The sequence below is a fragment of the Cricetulus griseus genome, assembly GCF_003668045.3.
Source record: "Cricetulus griseus strain 17A/GY chromosome 1 unlocalized genomic scaffold, alternate assembly CriGri-PICRH-1.0 chr1_0, whole genome shotgun sequence".
NCBI lineage: Eukaryota > Metazoa > Chordata > Mammalia > Rodentia > Cricetidae > Cricetulus > Cricetulus griseus.
The window spans coordinates 1,342,140-1,362,905 of NW_023276806.1; the positions used below are offsets into that span (position 1 = coordinate 1,342,140).

Sequence of the window (20,766 nt, forward strand, 5' to 3'; positions counted from 1 at the left end):
CATAACGGGCCTTCACTTCCATTGGCACCCACACTGACAGGTCTTCTAAGTGTGATTCGTGCAGGAAAATGCAGTTTCTGTCTGTCATGGCCTGTACTTGTGATTTTTCTGTTTCTGGATTTTAACAGTCTCCTCTTTTGTGTTCCAAAGACACTCCACATTTTTGGGAAGCTGTTACAGCAGAGATCTTATTCAGAGTACCAAAAAGTATATTGGTTTCATTCTGTGTAATAAATGTCCATGAGCCTAGCAGCTTGATTACTGTCTACTGTCATCTCCCAGAGTTTCTGGTTCAGGAACTTGTACATAGCCAATCTCAGCTGCTGGTTCACATTCTCACCTCCAGGAGCCAAGGAAAGAGCTGAACAGTATTTTCAGAGGGGGGTGCTTGGGTGGACAAGAATCCACTCCAGAGATAAATTTGGGCTTTGTAGAATTCTCTCCTCACATGAGGAGCTGAGAGCCTAGCTTTCTGCTGGCCACCCCTAAAGACTCTGTGGGCCTCTAAAGGGTACATCTCCCTGCTGTATAATTATCTCTAGATGCAACTTGCTACCTAGCATCTGGCATCCTCAAGGTCAACACCAAGCGAGGGTAAGTCAAGAAGATGATTTTGGATGTGGCATCCCATTGTACAACCATGTTCTGTTAACAGATAGAAAATCACCAATCCTACCAATGCAAGACAACAGGGCCACTATACACTAGAGTTGTCACACCTTTGGTATCTGGTTTTCACAGTGCTTATTGTTATTGGGTGTTGAATTTGGTTAAAGCTGATTTGTAAGATCTGTAATCACTTGGTTTTCCTTCCCTTGGTTTTATGGTGACTCATATTGTTCAGTGTTTCCTGTCAATCATGTTTGCTGAAGGACAAACTATCTAGTCATGAATATTGGTCATTTTTTATGTTCTATTGCTCTCTTTTATTAACAACTATTAATGGTTTGTTTGTTGGTTTTGTGAGATATACCCATCAGATGTTTCTGCTAATTCCTTTGTCCAGTTTGTTATCAAGGTAAAACTGGTTTCATTAAGTGAGTTGAGAAATGTTCTATTCCATCTGCTATAGTAATTTGCATAAATTTAGCTTTCTCCCTTTAGTAAGCATTGGTGGACTTTTCCGGTGCAGCTAGTCAGTCTAGAGTTCCCACTATGACTGTTAGCCTTCCCTTAATAACTAATCAGCTATCCAAACCAATTATTTCTCCTTCAGAAATAGTTTTTCGGGAACCTGTTTCCTTTGTACAAGTCATGCCTTGTTGTTTCACTAAGATTTTCTTGGTCCTTGACTGTATCTATTGCTGTATTTCTAGTGTTATTCTCTCTTTCATTACTGACTTTGAGCCTTACTATTTGGCTTGATCACTCTGACTACCAATTTTTACGTTTTATTGGTCTTTTCAAATGATAGAATTGCTTTTATTGATTTTTCTGCATTAATTTTTAAATTTTTCCCCGATAAATATACCATGCCACACCAGCATCCCCAACTCTGTTTTTAAGTAGAAATGCCCATGTGAAATGTCAGCACATATATGTACAACTAGGCTTAAAATGCTACTTTGTATACAGTTTTTTCATACAATTTATGTTTGTTGGTCCAAGTTTTCATTTTAAATCAGGTACACATGGTCAATTTTTAAACTTGATGGAAATTCTCTATCCTTATGAGTTTCCGGGTTGTGCAAACATTGCCACAGAAGCAATGATAGGGAAGCAAATTGTTGATCAGAGTGAAAAATAAGATTCTGTTTGTTGCCACCTACAGAGAAATGAGGAAGGCCTATGCATCAAACTATCCCATAACTAGGAAGTTCATGTTTTCAGTCTTTTTTATTAGCAATGACTTTTCCCCTCTGGTTTATTGAGACAGAACCTTGCTGTATAGCCCAAGATAAACTTGAATTTGCAATTCTCCTGTCTCACCACAGACAGGCTCCAATATTACAGAAGTGCCCCTCTACTATCTTCTGGAAGTGACTTTTGAGATAAATTGTCAGGGGCTGGCTTTTCTTTCCTTCATTTTTACATATGTTTATGGCTCTTCCTTTCTCTAAAGTCATAACCAATCCCTTTTAGTGATGCCAAAGAAGGACAGTGGCTAATTTAGAAATCAGTGTAACCTCTGTGCCTCTACCAGAAAACTACCATGTAGTAGGCATGTAGGCTCCAGTGTATGGAAAGGAAGACATGAGGAACAGTAGTTATTCACTGAAGTTGCTTTTTGTGGGATCAAGGCCACACCTTTGGGGTAATAATTCAAAACCCTCTAAGTGCAATAGCCTACAGATATTCTCAGGTGTTGACTCTCAACAATGTCCCAAGAACTACTTTGAACTCAGCCTCTGTCTGGGGTCTCTATTCATCTCTATCCATCTCTACTTATAAAGCCCTCCCCATTCCCTCTCCCCCATTCCTGTTTGCATGAATTCCTCTTCTCCAAAGAGTAAACTTATGGAAACATCCCCCTGAAAGCTATATCCAAAAATAAACCCACCTTAAAATCCAAGCAGGAGCCAGATAGTTGCAGAATAAAGTAACCAATATAAAATCAATGTCCTGGGAATTTGTAAAGAATCACTACAAGTCCATATCAAACTGTTGTGTGCAAAGTTGGAGCAGGCCTGCAGTAGCATGCCAGTAACCCCCAGTCCTAGTGAGACTGAGGCAAGAGGACTGACTTGACTCTGTAATCATCCTGAGCTATACAATAATTCAAGGCCAATCTGGGATATACAGTCAGACACTGTCTGTCTCAAAAAAAAGTGGGGGGACAGAGAGATTGCTCAGTGGGTAAAACATTTGATCCCCAAATCTGGTATCTTAAACCTAATTCTCCAGAACCCACTTAAAAACAGAAGGCAAAAACAAAATTGTTCCCGGATATCCATACACACTGTGGCATGCATACCCCCCCACAATAAATAACAATAATGGTTTTTAATTTAAAAAGTAATGAAATAACAAATTGAAATTCTTTTTGGAAAAGCTTTTTCTATGAATAAAAAAGAAAAACAAGAAGACTTGAAACTAGCAGAGAGACTATTAGGAACCGAGAAGAGAGGGACACAGGAGCTGGAGATGAGCAGACAAAAAATGTGTAGATAAAATTTACATGTAATGAGATGTCACAGTGAAGCCTACCCATCAGCATAATCAGTGTGCTAATAAAAAATAACAAAAGAAAATTACTTCCAAGAAGGGAATTCTGTGTTTAGTTTGGGTGGACAAAAAGCAGCTGTTGGAGTGAATGTTGGCTGAATATCCTGGCACCAGTCCCAGGAAATGTGTTATCAAGCATTCAAGATCTCCAGTGAACTCAGTCTCGGGGGGATGCTTCAAGGGCATAAAATTCTCCAGAGTTGTGTACAAGGCAGATGAGTGAGGAGACTATCTCTCTCCTGCTCCACAGTAACTGTGAACTACCCCTAGATTATTCTGAGGCCCTAGTTGAAGATGCCATCTTGCAGGGGACATTGCCAGAATCAATATACAGAAAGAAGGCCATAGGCTGGGAAGTCAGGATAGAAATGTAGGAAAACAATCCAAATGCATAAACATGTTTTCCACAAAAGATGAAAATTAAAATCTGACTATCATTAATCATTATCATAAATTATCATTGTATTAATAAGAAGTAAATTATTTTACATTACCAAGTTTACAGATGTGATTTAAAAAACAACAACAACAAAAATAATGAAACAAAGAATGGAGAACACAGAGGAGCTGGAGAGATGACTCAGCATTAGGAACACAGGCTGTTCTTTCAGAGGACCTGGGTTCTGTTCTTGGCGCCTAGACTTTAACTCTGGTTTTAGGGGATCAGACACTCCCTTCTGGTCTCTTCAGGCACAGTATTCATGTGGTATGCAGATACATATGCAGACAAAACACCCACAGGCGTGAAATAAAGAAAAGAAGGACACAAAAAAGGAAGCTCTTATACAGATGCTTTGGGTTACAAGAGGATGGAGCTATTAATAAAATTTGGCTACTCCTAGTAAATTTAAGCTTGCCTTCCCTACAACTCAGTAATGTTGCTTTCAAGAACAGCATCTATGCAGCCTCTAGCAAAGGAGCACTGGAGTTTGTAGGGATACATTGTAGGGATACAAACTACATGTGGTCAGGGAAAGACATGGGTGGCAGCCACAGTACTAGCTCTGTTTCTTCACTCTGGTTTGTGAGCTCTTACTCTTTACATAGAGAAAAAATCCACAGGAAAGTTTGAGAAAAAAGAGGGAAATGATGAAGGGAACCCCACGTGTTATGTTCCAGAAGTGGAGTGAGGAGGCTGCAGTAGAAGAAAAGGGGATGTCTGTCAGTGATGGCAATAGTTGGTGAGCAGCTTGGGATACAGAGTGAAGGCAGAGAAGGTCTTGATGACAGCAGGCCAGAAGCACTGGAGTAGTCAATTTCAGTGAGCACAGTTAGCTGCGCACAATGCTGGTAGTCACTGTAGTGAAGAAGATTACAAAGGGGGGAAAAGGCAACTTAGAAATATTTCAGAGAAGAATGGAGTCCAGACTAGATTATAGAGAAAGATATTAAAGTGTTAAAATAAAAATACAATTTTAGGGAAAAAATCCAATATTGTACCTGGAAAAGGTCTCCTGGAGAATATTTCAATTAAACTAAAAGGGAAAAGATTTAATGTTTCAAGAAATTGTTTTATCTAATTTTTTAAAATTCTACCAAAGGTTATCCTCACTTTTCAAAGTCATTTACAGCCATTATGATTCTGTTCGAAAATCTTCCCAGTGTTCTCAGTCATCTTTAATTAACAGGACTTAAACCAACTTTTCATCTATACACACGTTAAGCTGTCATTGATTAGAGTGGGAGTTAGTTTAGTCTGTTTTCATTGGGGCAGGCTTGACCACCACGGAGGTAAACCATAGGGGAATGTTAATGACCGGCTGAAATTGTTAGACGTTCTCACCTGACTTGATGTGACTGTTCTAGTAGGAAAGACCTGTTCATCTCAATGCCATGTTGTCATTGGGCTTGAGATTTCCTTAAGAATGTCTTAGCTGGTGCAGAAGGTACAGCCAACAGTATGAGATTCCAGATCTCAATGATATGAGTGTCGGCTCAGAGAGAAGCATGGAAGGGGGAAAGGGATCATTTATTTTAATAACCTGCATTTTTTAAAACTTCCAGCTGTAGTTATTTGCTCAATAAATTCTCCCATTACTCACACCAAAGGAGAGTTTGAAGACATACTTCATTTCTCTTTTTTCTTCTCTAAGATATATTTTTTGCTGTTTCTATAGCAACATTGATGCACTAACTAAAACTTTAACTCCCTTTTAGATTACCCGATGGCTTCACGCAGCTTCTAAACCTGACCCAGCTCTACCTGAATGATGCCTTCCTTGAATTTCTTCCAGCTAATTTTGGAAGGTAAGCATGAGAGATATAACCAGTGTAATATCATTTTGCCTCTGCTAAGTGCTTCACCAGTACCGGGATGTGAGTGGCCATGCTAGTTAAAGTAGGGTCTCATTAATGCATAATACATTTTAATTAAATGTTCTATAATTAACATAAAATTATATTTTCACATGTTGTCAAAGAACTTTGGTTGAATTTGGCTAAAGTTAAATATAAAAAGGAAAGTCCAGGTAATACGAGCAAATGCAGGAGGCTATTCATGACTCTTGGGTTGCAAAATTCCTTTATAGGTAGAAAGCAAAAGACAGCATTACATTTTTGGTTGTGAGCCTATCCTTTAACGACTGAGCCATCTCTCCAGCCCAGGAAAACATTATAAATATGTATAAATGCTTTTCAGTAGGATAAATCATAAACCATAAAATAAAATAGAAATGTTTTTATTATATAAAAGCAAATAACATCCTTAATATATAGAATCCTTACATATGAGCATGAAAGCCATCATACAGGGAAGTATGTGAGTAGCCACACAGGCAGCTTGTGATAAAATGGAAATAGATACTAAGTACAGGAGAAATGTCTATCTCCACAATTATTGAATACAATACAAATAAAGCAAAGGGTTTCATTTGTCCTAGCTTCTGAAACCAACTTACATAATTGGGGGTAGTGATATATGCTCTAAGAAGTTTAAAAGTAGCTATGACCATTGCCATTGGAATTTATTACTAGAAATATCTTATTCCATCTTTGGGTTTTTGTAGGCAAGTATATATTTCATTATTTTTGAAATGAAGACTATGAAATCACATAGGAATTGGACTAATACTGTGGTACTCCTATGTGACAGTGCTGTGCAGAAACTGGTCTTGGAAAGCACTTCCTAACCCTACATAAGTCTAGGAAGGTGTCATGCCAAGTGTATAAACTGTTTTTCCAATGTGGATGCATCAGATAAAAGGATAAAATTCTAGATGACTTTGATTTTCATTCATAATTTGTTTCAGTAGCTCCCAAGAGTATTTGCTTGTGTAACATATGTGTCATAAACACCAAAGACAGTCTAACATCATTGCCAGCTTTTTGTTTGTTTGTTTGTTTGTTTTGGTTTTTTTCAAGACAGGGTTTCTCTGTGTAGCTTTGGAGGCTATCCTGGCACTTGCTCTGGAGACCAGGCTGGCCTCGAACTCACAGAGATCTGCCTACCTCTACCTCCTATGTGCTGGGATTAAAGGTGTGCACCACCAAGGCCCGGCCATTGCCAGCTTTTGTTGATCACTTTGAAACTGTGAAAATGATTAACCAAGTATATATTCAGCACCTGCCCCTTGACAAGGATGAGTAGGACATTAAGTGGAGTAATGAAGTCGTCTAACACACAGTGATCTCCCTTTCACACTGCAAATGCAGTAAGAGGTCCCAGATTCCTTCACTTCTATGGATGAAGATATCACAGCGCCCTGAACTATACACACAAAGGAAATTATTTCAGTCGTTATTTGTAAAAGAGTGTTTTCCCAGATCCATCTACCCTTATCAACTAAAATTACCCTTTGTAACTGCAGTGCAATGTGCTTCAAAATGAACAAATAACAAAATATGATGATTCCCTCTGACACTTTTTGTCTTGGATTTTTTTTATTTTTTGTCATTTCTCTTTAAGTAGTCCTAAAATGAGTATGAGGTTTAGACCTAGAGGACACATAATACCAATACAATAGCTACTTTGAATCAGAATTTAAGTTTTGTGTGAGCTGGCAAAATATGCTATGTTTAATAACAAAATGTTTACTTATAATAATTCATAATCTAAGCAGTTTTTCAGCCTCCAGCTAGGTGGTTTGACAACAGGATGCTCAAATTCTCTTCCAGCCTGAAACTTTCTAGCCTCGAAAGACTGAATAGATCTACACCATCACACTAACACCACCATTGTGATGTGACGTTTTTAGATATCTAAGGAGCTTTTGTGCATTGAAGCATATTATTTCATAAAAATTTGAGTTAAATTGAGATCTTGAGAGGAAGAAAAGGAAAAAGAAAGAGGCTTAGATAAATACCTAAAAGCATGTTAAAGATAGATAACAGGTGAAGTTGTTAGGTAAATACATAAAGCATAATAAAGATGATGATGATAGGTGAAGTTGTTAAAGACCTAAAGCGTGTGAAAGATAGATGATACGCAGAGTTGTTTACTCAGATTTTTTTCCTAAAAACTTAAGATTTTAGAAAATCCAATTAGTATTTGTTTTACAGTAACTTTGTGGGAAACAAACACAAGATTCAGTCTGGTTGTCTATAGCAATGTGCTCCTGACGGCAACCCTTCTGTCATCATGAGTGAGGTGCCGGTGCCCTTCTGGAGCACAGTGGTAACCTAAGCAGCAAGAAAGCGGAAGCTGTGCCCTCTGCTCCACACTCACAGGAAGAAGATCCTTGGGTTCCCAAGCACAAACCCTTTCAGAAGTTGTAAAATGTGAGTCTTGGAGTCAATAAACATGACACACACAAGTGCTTCCATTGCGCAGTTAGTGAGATCAGAAAGAACAAGCACTGACCACAGCTTCTGATGGGCAGAACGGTGTGTTATATGAGTGGCACCATTTAAAGTATTCAGCCCGAGGGTTTAGTGCTGTTGATGAGGAAACCAAAGTTAGGAAGGCAATGGAGTTGACTAACTTGAATAATGTCATTGAGACAGAATGTGCACTCATCTCTCTTCACACCAAGCTGAAGACTCTTTCCTCTGAAACATTCTGTCTGCCTTTCAGGTCTGTCTGTCTACAGCCCCTCAATGAACATAACACCAGGATTTAAAAGATAGCCAACAACCTGTTCAACACACATACTTATTAAACATAAAAGTAAATGCACTTTTATGGAACATTAGAAAATTAGAAATCTGGGATTAAAAGATATAATCAAATATCTTTAGTTTTTGTGAGATGTTTTGTCATTGGCCAGTGGTGATCCAACCCTGCTCATCATCAGTTTGAATATTTGTTTAAAATCTGTACAAACACATATATGGTGCACAGGCACACATGCAAGCAGAATACCCATACACATTACAAATAATTAAATAAATTATATCTCATAAAATACTAAAAACAGCTGAATATTTCTGCCTAATTAGTGATTGTGATTGTTTGCTTTGTCATGTGACTGTGTTTTACATAGAAATAATGATTTTATAAAAAGTAATTTTTAAAACTCTTTTTTATAGACTTGTCAAATTGCGGATCTTGGAATTAAGAGAAAATCACTTGAAAACTCTACCAAAGTAAGTGATTACATTGTTTTCAAAGTTTCCGTTGTGATTTTTCACTACTAGGAAAAATTGCTTCTCACTTTTACTTTGGCAGCTGTGCCATTTTTACTGAATTGTTCTATACATTCTTACTAAAGGTCAAATTCTACAGTAAACTGTGTGGGTTTTTATGAACTAGTAGGCTTCCTGCTTTGCAAACATGCGCACTGTCAGAGTCTTGCTCGTGGCTGAAGAGCCTTGCCAAGAGCCTAAACCAGCGTCTCTGTCATTCTTAACAACACTTTCCCAAGCTTTGGCCTAGGTTGCTTCACTCTGCAAGCTAAACTGTGGGTTGTGCTAGTTTATAGTCCTGCAGCAAAGCTGGAGACTTTTAAAGGGGAAAAAATGTTAAAATTTTTCAAGAGATCCTAACATGGTTTTGAAAGTTAAAAAAGGAAGGGGAAGCTATATTCACATATTCTTACAAACTGTTGCATTTTTCCAGTCTATTTAAAAAGATGGTTTATATAAATATACAAGACATTTTAAAGCAAAAGCTAATTTTATACAGCTTTGTAAAATACTGTTTCCCCCTGCTTTCCTTCATTCATGTGTAGTAATAGGGTTTGTGTTATATAGGAATAATTGATTTTCAAGATTAAAATGTATTTGCAATATTTTTTCACTCACATAAGGTGATATGCTTTGTCTGTGTACTGTGTTAGTATTTATTGCTTTCCTTCAGTTCTGAAAGACATCAAGTATATCAGTGTATTTCCAACTTACAACAAGGCTTAGACACATTCCCCTGATGAACTGAAACTGAATTTTTTTCTTTTTAAATTTATTCCCTGAGCAAATAAGGCTAAATATGCTGATAAATTAGCAAGTGCAATTACGTGTGATACAAGGTATGAACATTTCATCCATGCTATGCAATGGATGGATTTGTTGGGGAGTCCCAACCATGCCCTGGAATCAACTTAGACAGACACATGGAGATTCTCCCCATGTGGCAGTTAAGAAGAAAGCTGGAAAAGGAGGAGTGTGCTCCACACTGCAGCATGCCATGTGTAAATAATGCCTTACCAGGACTGGAATCCTAGACAGAGAGAAATGAGGTATGTGTTCAAGTGATAGCTCCTGCACAGAAAGCTATTGCCACTGTTTCGTCTGGATGGCCTTTGCTTGTTGCCTTGAAGGCAAAAACACATCTAGTTAGACCATAAACCAAGATGGAAGAGCAGTGATCGCTTACATCTGATTACACACATTCAGTTCTAGGAGAAAACCCTGAGTGTTCACAGGAGGAGTTGCAATGGCCTCATATAAGGACTTTGGTTTAAAATACAAAATAAACCTAATGCAGGTTGTACAGATTTTAGTATTTTTGACATAAGTTGTAATATGTAACTTATAATCTAATATAAATTGATATTATGGACTTCATAGGCAATGAGTCACAGTACTCTTAATTGATGTATGGGTGTTCTGTAGGCTTTCAGAATACTGCCCAGTAGTAAGTAAAATTAAATGGTGTTGAACAATGTGTTTGGGAATGTAAAACTTTATCAAAAGTTTCTTAGAGAAGGACGCTGGGTGTCTTTGGTAGACTGCTGTGTATGTCACAGCTATAACTTTTATATTTAAAAAAAGCATTTTCAGAACTATTTGCAATTCAGAATGTTTGTTTTATGCTATGTCAACAAGAATCTAAGAAGCAAAACATAGACAGAATGCATGGTGCTATACTTTGGTTTTGACGTCTATGGAACTAAAACTACACAAAGACATCTGTTGAATAAAGTAAAATGTTTCCACATATAGCCCACTATTGCGTGTGCTCAATGATGATCCGTAGGCTGTAATGCTAAGATTTCTTTATTCAGATAAACACCAGCCCAAATGCAAGCCAGAGCATACCCAGAAGGCGCAAGCTAGCGTAGCCAGAGAGAAGAGGCATCCACGTGTTCATTCCTCTTAAGAATTCTCTCTGCGTCATCTTCGACCTCCCCTGACCACGTCCTCACAGGCGTGGCCAGGCACACCTGTAGGGGCTACTAGGAGGCGGGGCTACAATGTCTCCCTACAATTCCCCTTTTACTCTAAAAGAGGATTAAAACTTAATAGTGTAAAAGATCCAAAATTAACAATCATAAAGGTGAAATACAAGAAGATACAATGATCTGCTATTGCACATCCTAACTATGTCTATTGCAGCTAAACCCTAAAGTCAGTGGAAAGGGTGTCTAACTTGAACCTCCTTCCAATCCCAACTCTAAACAATAAGAAAGTTATTCCTAACTAGGCTTATACTACCCTAATAAACAATAATGGGGAGCGGGGGCGTAGCATCTTCTAAGTTACTTCCTGCTGAAATGGGACGATGGTAGCCTTGTGGGGTCCTGTGGGGGAAAAAAATGTTAGTATAGGGAAAGTCTCTAATGGGTTATCTCCAGTCCATCTTAGATGGGATTTGCTTGATTGAAGATCTAGGTTGAAATCCTCAACTTGATTGAAGTCAGTAATCGAGGCTCTGGTCGGAGTGTCAGTTGAAATGGAGTAAGTTGGATCCAGTGCAGTTGAAGAGGTGTGGCCCAATTCCTTTTCCGGAGCATCCAGGGATTGTCGTCAGGCGGGTCTTCATTGGCTGTATGGGACTCAAACATAAGTGTCAGTAGAGAAATGTTTGCTTGCACATGTATGTATACTGGGAAAGGCAACCATGGGAAAACAACAATTATGAGAGGGTGTAGGCCTTGAAACAAAGAGCCAAGAAAAGACAAAAGATAGTCCTCAAATTCTTTATTTATTCTGTGTTACATCAATTGGCTTCTTGATATAATGCAGAAACTCTAAAATTTAGTTAAACAACATGTTTGGATTTTAGGGAAGGAAAGCCAAATCCAACTCTAAATCCAGCATCGATTTAATTGAATAGGGACTAGGAAATGAAGAGAAATACTTATTTGAGAGACAGCTATAAAATTTACTGTATAGCATGTTCCTTTTTTTGATGGTTATAGCTACCTGCTTTCCTTTAAGTATCTACCCAGGCAGTGTCCTTTGACTTCTGGAGGTGAGTTTTTCTGTGAAGATAAAAACAAAGCATTTCCCATTCCTTTAGGAGGCTTTCATTTAGTTTGAGATATACCTCAGTAAATACCCATCAGTCATCCTTGTCAAGAGGGTTGTCTTTTTTAACTCTAATCTTGATCAATTTTGATGGCATCCAAAGTTTTTCTTCTCCTGTGGAAATAAATACAAAACCCCTACCCCAATGTAACATATGTTCGGGTTTCCATACCGAGGTCAGTACATCTTTGAAGTACACTGGTTGATTCACTTCAGCAGTTTTTTCCATAGTCCAGTGTCTTTCCGCAGCTGTTTGTCCTTTGTCATTGGCATTAAGAAAGTTTAGTGTCAATAAAGCATTATGCAACCTATGTCTGGGGGTTTTGACTTACCAGCTTGCCTATGGAGCATCTCCTTAAGCATCCTATTAGACCTCTCAACAACTGCTTGTCCTGTAGGATTGTGTGGTATACCTGTGACACGCTTTATGTTATAATATTTGAAGAACTGTTCCATTTTTGTGGAGACATATGCTGGAGCATTGTCAGTTTTTATCTGTGCAGGTCTGCCCATAATTGCCATCACCTTTAGTAGGTATGTAATAACGGAATCATCTTTTTCAGAGTTGAGAGCAATAGCCCATTGAAAACCTGAGAATGTGTCAATGGTATGATGCACATATTTCAAATTTCCAAATTCTGTAAAGTGAAAGACGTCCATTTGCCAGATCTCATTCCTCCGAATGCCTTTATGATTACAGCCTGCTGGCAGTGGAGTTTGGTTATAAAAGGAACAAGTAGGACAGTTTTTCACTATCTCCTTGGTTTGTTGCCAAGTGATGGAGAAGTCCTTCTTTAAACCTTTGCTATTTACATGATGCTTTTTATGAAATTCTGAGGCTTCTAGCACAGTGCCAATTAATAAACAATCAATCTCATCATTGCCTTGTGCTAATGGGCCTGGCAGACCTCTATGTGATCTGATATGAATAATGTACAGAGGATTACTTCTGTTTCTGATTGTTTCCTGTAATTGTAAAAACAAGTTTAGTTCAGTATTATCAGGGACAAATTCTGTGGTCTCTATGTGCAAGACAACTCTCTGCATATTGGGAATCAGTAACTATGTTAAGAGGTTCTGTGAAATCCATAAGCACCATGAGAATTGCATATAATTCTGCCTTCTGTACAGATGTATACGGACTTTGAACTACTTTACTTACCTCACCTGCTTTATAACCAGCCTTACCTGATTTGCTAGCGTCAGTGTAGAAGGTAAGAACTCCAGAAATGGGAGTTTGTCTTACAATGCATGGAAGAATCCAGACTGTCTTTTTTATGAATTTAATTCTGTCAGTTTTGGGATAGTTGTTACTAATTGTTCCCAACAAGTGGGTAAGAGCGATTTGCCAATATTCATTATCCTTCCATAAGGAGGAAATTTCATCATTAGTTAAAGGTACTATAATTTCTGCTGGATCTTTTCTAGTCAGCTGACAAAGTCTTAATTTGCCCTTTAAAATCAAATCAGAAATCTTTTCTATATATGTGGGTGTCAGGGCACCAAGTATTCCGTGCGCTCAATGATGATCCGTAGGCCATAATGCTGAAATTTCTTTATTCAGATAAACACCAGCCCAAACGCAAGCCAGAATGTACCCAGAGGCCGCAAGCTAGCGTGGCCAGAGAGAAGGGGCATCCACGTGTTCATGGCCTCTTAAGAATTCTCTCCGCATCATCTTCGACCTCCCCTGACCACACCCTCATGGGGCTACTAGGGGCTACCTGTAGGGGCTACTAGGAGGCAGGGCACAGTGTCTCCCTACAGCCCACTATTTGATTACCATCTGGAACTGGAACTTAGAGATACAGCAGAGCTTTGTACATTCCTTAAGTTTACTTTTCCAATAAAAAAATTAATGTAGCTTTGGGGAAAAACATTTTGGTTTCAAAATAGCTGCTGGAGAATTGAGAGAGTATGGTTTCCTTGGCATTATGAGCAAGCTGTGGGCTGTTGATGGATCTTTAATTTTTGTTCTTGTCTTATTTTGTCTTAAAGACTACAAATGCCTGGCCATATGTAGTAAATGCCAAAGAATATAAGAACTGCAATATAGTAAACATTAGAATGCACTCCTGCAGCGGTGTGATGGGCTTTATTTGCAGAATCTAGGATCTGTGTCATGGTTTAAAACACAAGCATAAGTTGTCCATCTCATTGCATTGTCCCCATGGCTATCCTTTGGGTGTATCAAAGAGTGGGGACAGTTAAGCCCTCAAACATTGTGGCTTATGGTCTAATAAAGCTTAGCTGAAGATCAGAAAAGCAAAACAGCCAAGTCAACCAGAGAGCTCTTGCCTCTCCCAAGGCTGGGGCAGTCCTATCCTCGACGTAGCTGGAGACTAATTCCCTGCTCTGAGACCCTGCTCCTGTCTTATGTACCTCTCTGTGCACCTCCACTGCCCAGCTTTTATGGCTAACTAGTATGGTTGTTGGGATTAAAGGTGTGCACCACCACTGCCTGGCCTCTATGGCTGTGGCTAGCTTTGCATTCTGATCTCCAGGCAAGCTTTGTTAGAACATAAGCAATGTATCACCACACAAACATTTGCTTGAAAACTCATAGAAGTAGTGAGGTCAGTACTGGATATGGTAACAGAGGACACCAAACATCTGAAAAGAAAGATAATACAAAGTAAAAGAAAAAATGAGATTCAATAATGCCATTTTTCTTATAACACAAACAATTATCCACTTAACTGAGTGGTCTGAGTGGTGACCAAAACATGTGGAACTAGTCATTCAGATAAATATTAGATGTGAGGGGAAACCTGCCTTTGTTCGCCTCATTTCATTCATGGATATTTACCTGTGCATTCCTTCCTTTTTTTCCTTTGCTTCTGTTACAAGAGCAAGTGGGTGTTGAGTTGAAAGAGCAGCTTCGTCTGCCTCAGGGCATCTCAGAATGTGAGTCCAACTGCTGACTGGACTGCAGCTGCCCAGAGTGCCCTTCTGACTGGGATCTGCTTCTGTGCATTCTAGGGTGCTTTGCTGGCTGTGGGTGAGAGGTTTGGGTGTTAAGCATACAATGCTACTCTCAAGCTGCAGTTAGCTTCTCTCAGAACTTTTTGGGGGAGAACAGAAGAAAGAGGCAGGGGATACTCCCCAAAAAAACTTCCAGTCTCTGAAGGGGCTGTACTTGTCTAGAGGAAAACTAAACAAAGAATTATTTGTTGTCATATCCACTCAAGAAGAGGCTTTTGTTGAGGGAAGTTCCCCTAGGGCTGTTAATAATAATATACCCTGTTATCATCTCCAAAGTCTCTAATTATCTGTAAATTTAAAGGGTAAATCTTCAAGTACTTAAAGAATAATCTGAAAATGCTCAACAGTTCATGCTACATAAACTAGTAAATGGAGGGTCTCCTGTTCATACGGTTTCATTTCTTATGCATCACTGCCGCCGTTAAGTGATTCTCCCACTGCAAATTGAACTTCAGAAATTCTGTTCTTCCTTATATGTGAATGTCTAGCAACCCATACAAAACACACATGCACATACATGCACACACCTACACACACACACACACACACACACAAAACATGTGCACAATGCACAGACACATACACACATGTACATATACACTCACTGCACACATATGCATGCACACACACACACACACACACACACACACACACACACACACATACACACAAAACATGTACTCAGATGGAAATGACACATTACACCTTGAGTGGACACTATGAACAGAATGATTCACTGTGACTTATTTTGGGCACTCAACAGATCTCCCCATTCTGCCTCATATGGAAGAATATCCTTGTTAAAGGCTGAATGAGACTCTGTTGCATGTGCACACCACTTTGTCTTCATCCACTCACCTGACATCTGAGTTGCTTTCATCTTAAGACTATCTTGAATGTTGATGTAGCAACATGGGTATTCACATATTATTTATTGTGAGGTGTTTATTTTGATTCATTTGGACATACTCAGAAGTAGATTTGCTGGGTCACGTGATAAATCTATTTTTAATTTCCGGACAAAATTGTGCATCACCGTTTACCACACTGATTTCTACAGTGACTATAACATTTTACGTTATACCAGAGAGAATATTGAATTTTATTCCCAAAGGTTATTTTCAAAGATAATTTCTAAAGATAAAAGCATCATCTACTCACAAAAACAGTTACCAGTTTCATTTCTGAAAACTTGCAGGCACAGGAAACAAGGGGACAGTTTCCATGCATGAGCTAAGATGCCTAAGTATAAAAGCCACTGTGTTTCAATTGCAAAAGAGTTAGTGCTACATAGATGGTACATATTTTGCATAGAAATAACTATCTATATTCATCGTTATCACTCAGATTTCTAAGGTACTTCTTTCCAAGCAACATGCTGTTTCTTATAGTTCAGAGAATTATTTATTACACCTGTAATTTAGGTTTCAAATGAATGAGCTTATACAGTATTCAGCAAAGCAAAAAAAAAAAAAAAAAAAAAAAAAAAAAAAAAAAAAAAAAAAAAAAAAAACAATAAATAGCAGGCAGCAGACAGGAGCAAAGCACTATCAAATCAGGAAATTGTAACATCCTGTAGAAATGCAGAAAGAGCAAGCAAAGGTGACATCATCAAATCACAAGCTTACAGAATCCCACAAAAATACAGGAGAACAAAGTTTCTCCAAGATGAGCTTTCTGCTTTTCCTTCCCAGTGCCAGAGTTTCTATCACACATGATAAGTAGTCTACTGGAGAGGGTGCCTCCCATTGGCCATTCTCAAGGGTGCTATATTTTTAACTTAGGGTTAGGGGTTAGGATCCTGTTCTCCTTTCTCCATGTCACAGAGATGAGGGATCAACCAGCCCCAGAATGGAAAGTTTGGGCGTATTCTTGAAATAAACATGCTTGAGTCTCAGACAAGGGAGGGGGTTGGGAATAAACACATTTAAGTCTGAGACAAAGGAGGCCTCCTTACCCAAGAGTGTCCTTCCAACAAGCTTATGCAGCAAGTGACAATTCACCAATGTGATGTATATTACACTTGTGTAATTTTCACATACGATCTTCCATCCTTTGCTAAGGCTACTTGGTTGACAAATTTGCCTGGAGTACCATGTACTAGCCATGTTCTCATTCCCTTAATCTCTTCTTTCCTTTGTCTACTATTTTGGTATCAGCTATCATTGTCAGCACACAGAAGGGAAATTCGGAAACAAGTGTGCATTCTGCTGTAGGCAGTGGGACCACAGCCATTACTCCTCTCTGATCAGTGTGCTGTGGATGGATGGTACTTGACCTCCATTGCAGTGAAACAGTTTGACGCGCTCTCTGGCGCTTTGCAGCAAAAAGAAAAAATTCCCTTGTCTAGCACAGCTTGCGGAATGGCTTCTTGCTGCTTTTATCAATCCTGATTTTGTAATTGCTTTCTAGCAGTAATTTATGATAAGATACGTGTGTTTTATAATCACATTACCTCCTGTTCCTATCACTTTCCAGTGCATGGCAGTTTTGCCGAACATAGTAGCATCCCATTCTGGGTTTTCTTTATGCAACAGACACGATGACAAGGTAGCTTCCCAGGGGAAGCCATGCCAGTCCTTCTGACCTTAAAGAGTCTACGATTTTCTCACTTGTCGATTGACATTCTGCACCATAATAGCATCTCATAGACTTCAGTGTCGTATACTTGTACAATTTTTAGACTATCCTATAAAACATAGAGCATGAACTGTCCATGGGTTCACGAAAAGAAATATTGTGAGCTATCACGTGAACTAATTTACATTTCTCTTAGCCTTCCTGGTAAAATTAGGATTTGAGAATATTGTGGTTAGCCAAGGGGGGGGGGTATGATGCATGTGGGATACAGTACAAAAAGCAGATAACACCTGACAATCTAAGTTGCTCTGTTCAGAGTGCCCCAGTCGATAGCCACTCTGAGCCCTACTTTAGCTGTAGGCTAATAGAATCGTGAGGCTTCGGCAGAGCACAGGGCTTAGCTTCTCACAGAGTGATTTTCCTGAAATCACCTGAGGAGAGCAAGGAGGTATGTGAGTAGCCCAATGCTTTACAGTCTGGGTTTGTAGTCAGGCCTTGTGCCTGATTGGAGGTTTTGCCTTCTCTGAACCAGACAATTATTATCTTAAGAGGGATTGGGTGTTATTGTCTATTTTAAGCTGGAGAAAATAGTTTCAGTGATTTTTTGATGAAAGTAATGCTTGGGAAAACATATAGTTAAATGCTTTATAACAGTTTATAATATTAAGATGCATTAAAGTACTATGAATTACATGTTTTTATTTCATCTCTTAAAATATTCACAAAGGGATTGACATCAATTTTTAGTTGTTTCTTTATAAAAATATTAATAGAATATAATGATAAAATACCTTCCTTATTTCTAGCAGGACTTAATGAGAACTCATCTACAGACAGTCTCTTGCCAATAAAATATTTTTAAAGTCCAGGCATCAAGTTATTAAATCTTAAAGATTAACTTTTTCCACTTTTAGCTTAGTGGTTTCTTGGGTAAATATTGAGCCTAAGTAGAAAATAAAAGACATGATAAACTGAACAAAACATTTGGCATCAGGAAATATGTATAAACAAAATCTGTGACTTCAGTCCCAGCCTCACCCTCCACAGATGTGAAAACTCAGTTTAAGGTGATGCTGTCTTCCTCCTCCACGGCTTCCTAACGACTGCAGTGTCTGTACTAACAGCATGCCCTGTGCTGCACGGTAATATCACTTTGTTCTCAGCATCTTAGGGCAGGAACAGACACAGAGATCCTGTTTATTAGATCTGTTCCCAGCACTCAGGTGCTAACCTCGTGCTAAGAATCACTAGTGTTTCAAAAGAACCTGAGCTTAGGCCTGGGTTCCTCTTCCACAAATCCATAGTCGGACATCAGACAGAATATCCACTCCAGGTCAGGACCAAAATCATCGTTGCCTCTGCATCAACCCACAGTAAAACAGGTGAATGCCCAGACCCCTCCATCTGTAGTACCACCCCACCCAAGAAGGGACAGCTGTGCACACTCTTCCTAGCTACGTCAGTTTGTCACCTCGGAGCACATTCCCTCCCCTTTTTGCCTCCTTGTGCTCCGCATGCACTTGTCTCTGTCCCTAGACTTACCCTCCTGGTCACCTTGTCACTGCAATCTGTCTGCAGTTGTTTCCAGATATATTTCTGAAATATATCATGGCACATTGCAATTCGGAGGCTCACCCGCTTTCAGAAGACAACCATGCCAGTTTCTTATCCAGTCTGCATTTCTAGACTTTCCAGACTCATTGCTTCCCAACACTTTCCCAATGATCCGATGCCACACTGTTATTAAGTCAGCTTCCTATCACTGAGTAACTCTCCTGATGGATGCTCTTTGTGTCTGAAAAACTTAAACCCATACTTTAACTTCCTCAAAACGTTTGTCATAAACTTTAGTCATGAATCCTGTATTCACAGTGGAAATTTATGCTAGAGGTTTTTTTTTTTCTTTTTGTAAATTTAAATTAGAAACAAGCTTGTTTTACATGTCAATCCCAGTTCCCGCTCCCTCCCCTCCTTCCCTTCCCCTCACCAGCCCCCTATCCCACCCCCTTTCTGTTCCTCAGGGAGGGTGAGGCCTTCTATGGGGGATCTTCAAAGTCTCTCACATCATTTGGAGCAGGGCCTGGGCCCTACCCCATGTGTCTAGGCTGAGAGAGCATCCCTCTATGTGAAATGGGCTCCCAAAGTCCATTAGTGTACTAGGGATAAATACTGATCCACTGCCAGAGGCCCCATCGACTGCCCAGGCCTCCTAACTGACATGCTCATTCAAGAGGTCTAAAACAGTGCAGGCTAGTGGGCACCACTACCAGGAGCAAATATGTTGTGGAGAAATGGAAAAGAAAGAGAAGCAGAGTGTTTTGTCTGTTGTGGAAAGGGGTGGAATGGAAACAGGATGGTGGTAAGAAACAAGATGATGTTAGTGGCCTGAGGTCATGTGATGTCCTGGCCTGTGCTACCCCGGAGGGCATGTCAGGGTCTGTGTTCCTACCACAGCTGGGTTTGTATTGATGTCTGTGACCCATGTGACCACCAAAGGCCATACAGATGTCCATGGACTGGGCTGCCACCTGACACTATGTTGACGTCCAAGGGCCATGATGCCAACAGGGCCATGCTTACCTGAGCAGCCTGCAAGGCCCTGCTCAAGGCCATGTGGAAGCCCATGATCTGGACTGCCACGTAAAGCTGTGTTGATGGCAGAGAGCCACAATGAGCAGGCCCAGCTCCACACCAGTCCTGGTGGCATAGTCTCCAGAGCTGGCCCCTGCATCCTGGGCAGAGCAGAGCTGTGGCCCTGCACCTTGCCAGCCCTGGAAGAGCTGGTCCCTTCACTGGAGAGTTGTCCCGATGGCACGCTCAGGAGAGAAGCTCAGGTGGTGCAGGCACGGGAAAGCTAGCCCCAATAGCATGAGAACATGAATGCTACCCAGCTTCACCCCTTATTGAACAACACAGGGACACTAGTGTGGGAGAGCCGGCCCTGCCCCTCACCTGAAGGGATGGCCCCCAAGAGAATCAGCTACTACCCAGCTCCACATTCAGCATTTTTAGTTTGCCCACCCCAACATTACCCCATCTATGACCTGCTGGAGCCCATGAAGGGACTGGTCCTTCGGAACTATGACAGCAGGATCTCCGAGAAGCGTTTTGGTGAATGTCCAATGTTGATGACACAGCAGAATCCAGAGGCCTTGAACAGTCCAAAAACTCACTGCAATGAGCATTTGCAAGTAAAGCTGTTTGGGCAAAAGGGTGTACTGCACAAGAAATCCTCGCTCCTGATATCATTACAATAAATGAATGTGTGATAGAGAAGCAGGCAAATGGAGGAGTGGAGTGGATGTTTTTTCTTCATTTTTTTCTTTTCTTTTTGGAGGAAGCTACAGGGGAGAGGGTGGACACGGATGAATAGGGAAATGAGTGGGATTGGGGGGGTGTGATTTGAAATTT

The 20,766-nt window shown here is 39.8% G+C and overlaps 1 protein-coding gene across 2 annotated transcripts in view; it reads left to right on the plus strand.

Moving 5' to 3' along the window:
- Window positions 1-20,766, plus strand: part of Lrrc7 (leucine rich repeat containing 7) — a 362,920-nt gene that overhangs the window by 145,509 nt on the left and 196,645 nt on the right. For both annotated transcript variants that reach the window (XM_035451112.1, XM_035451113.1), the window contains exons 5-6: window positions 5,323-5,412; window positions 8,632-8,688. In XM_035451112.1, coding sequence (XP_035307003.1) covers window positions 5,323-5,412; window positions 8,632-8,688 — 147 coding nt within the window. The remainder of the gene's footprint in view (window positions 1-5,322; window positions 5,413-8,631; window positions 8,689-20,766) is intronic.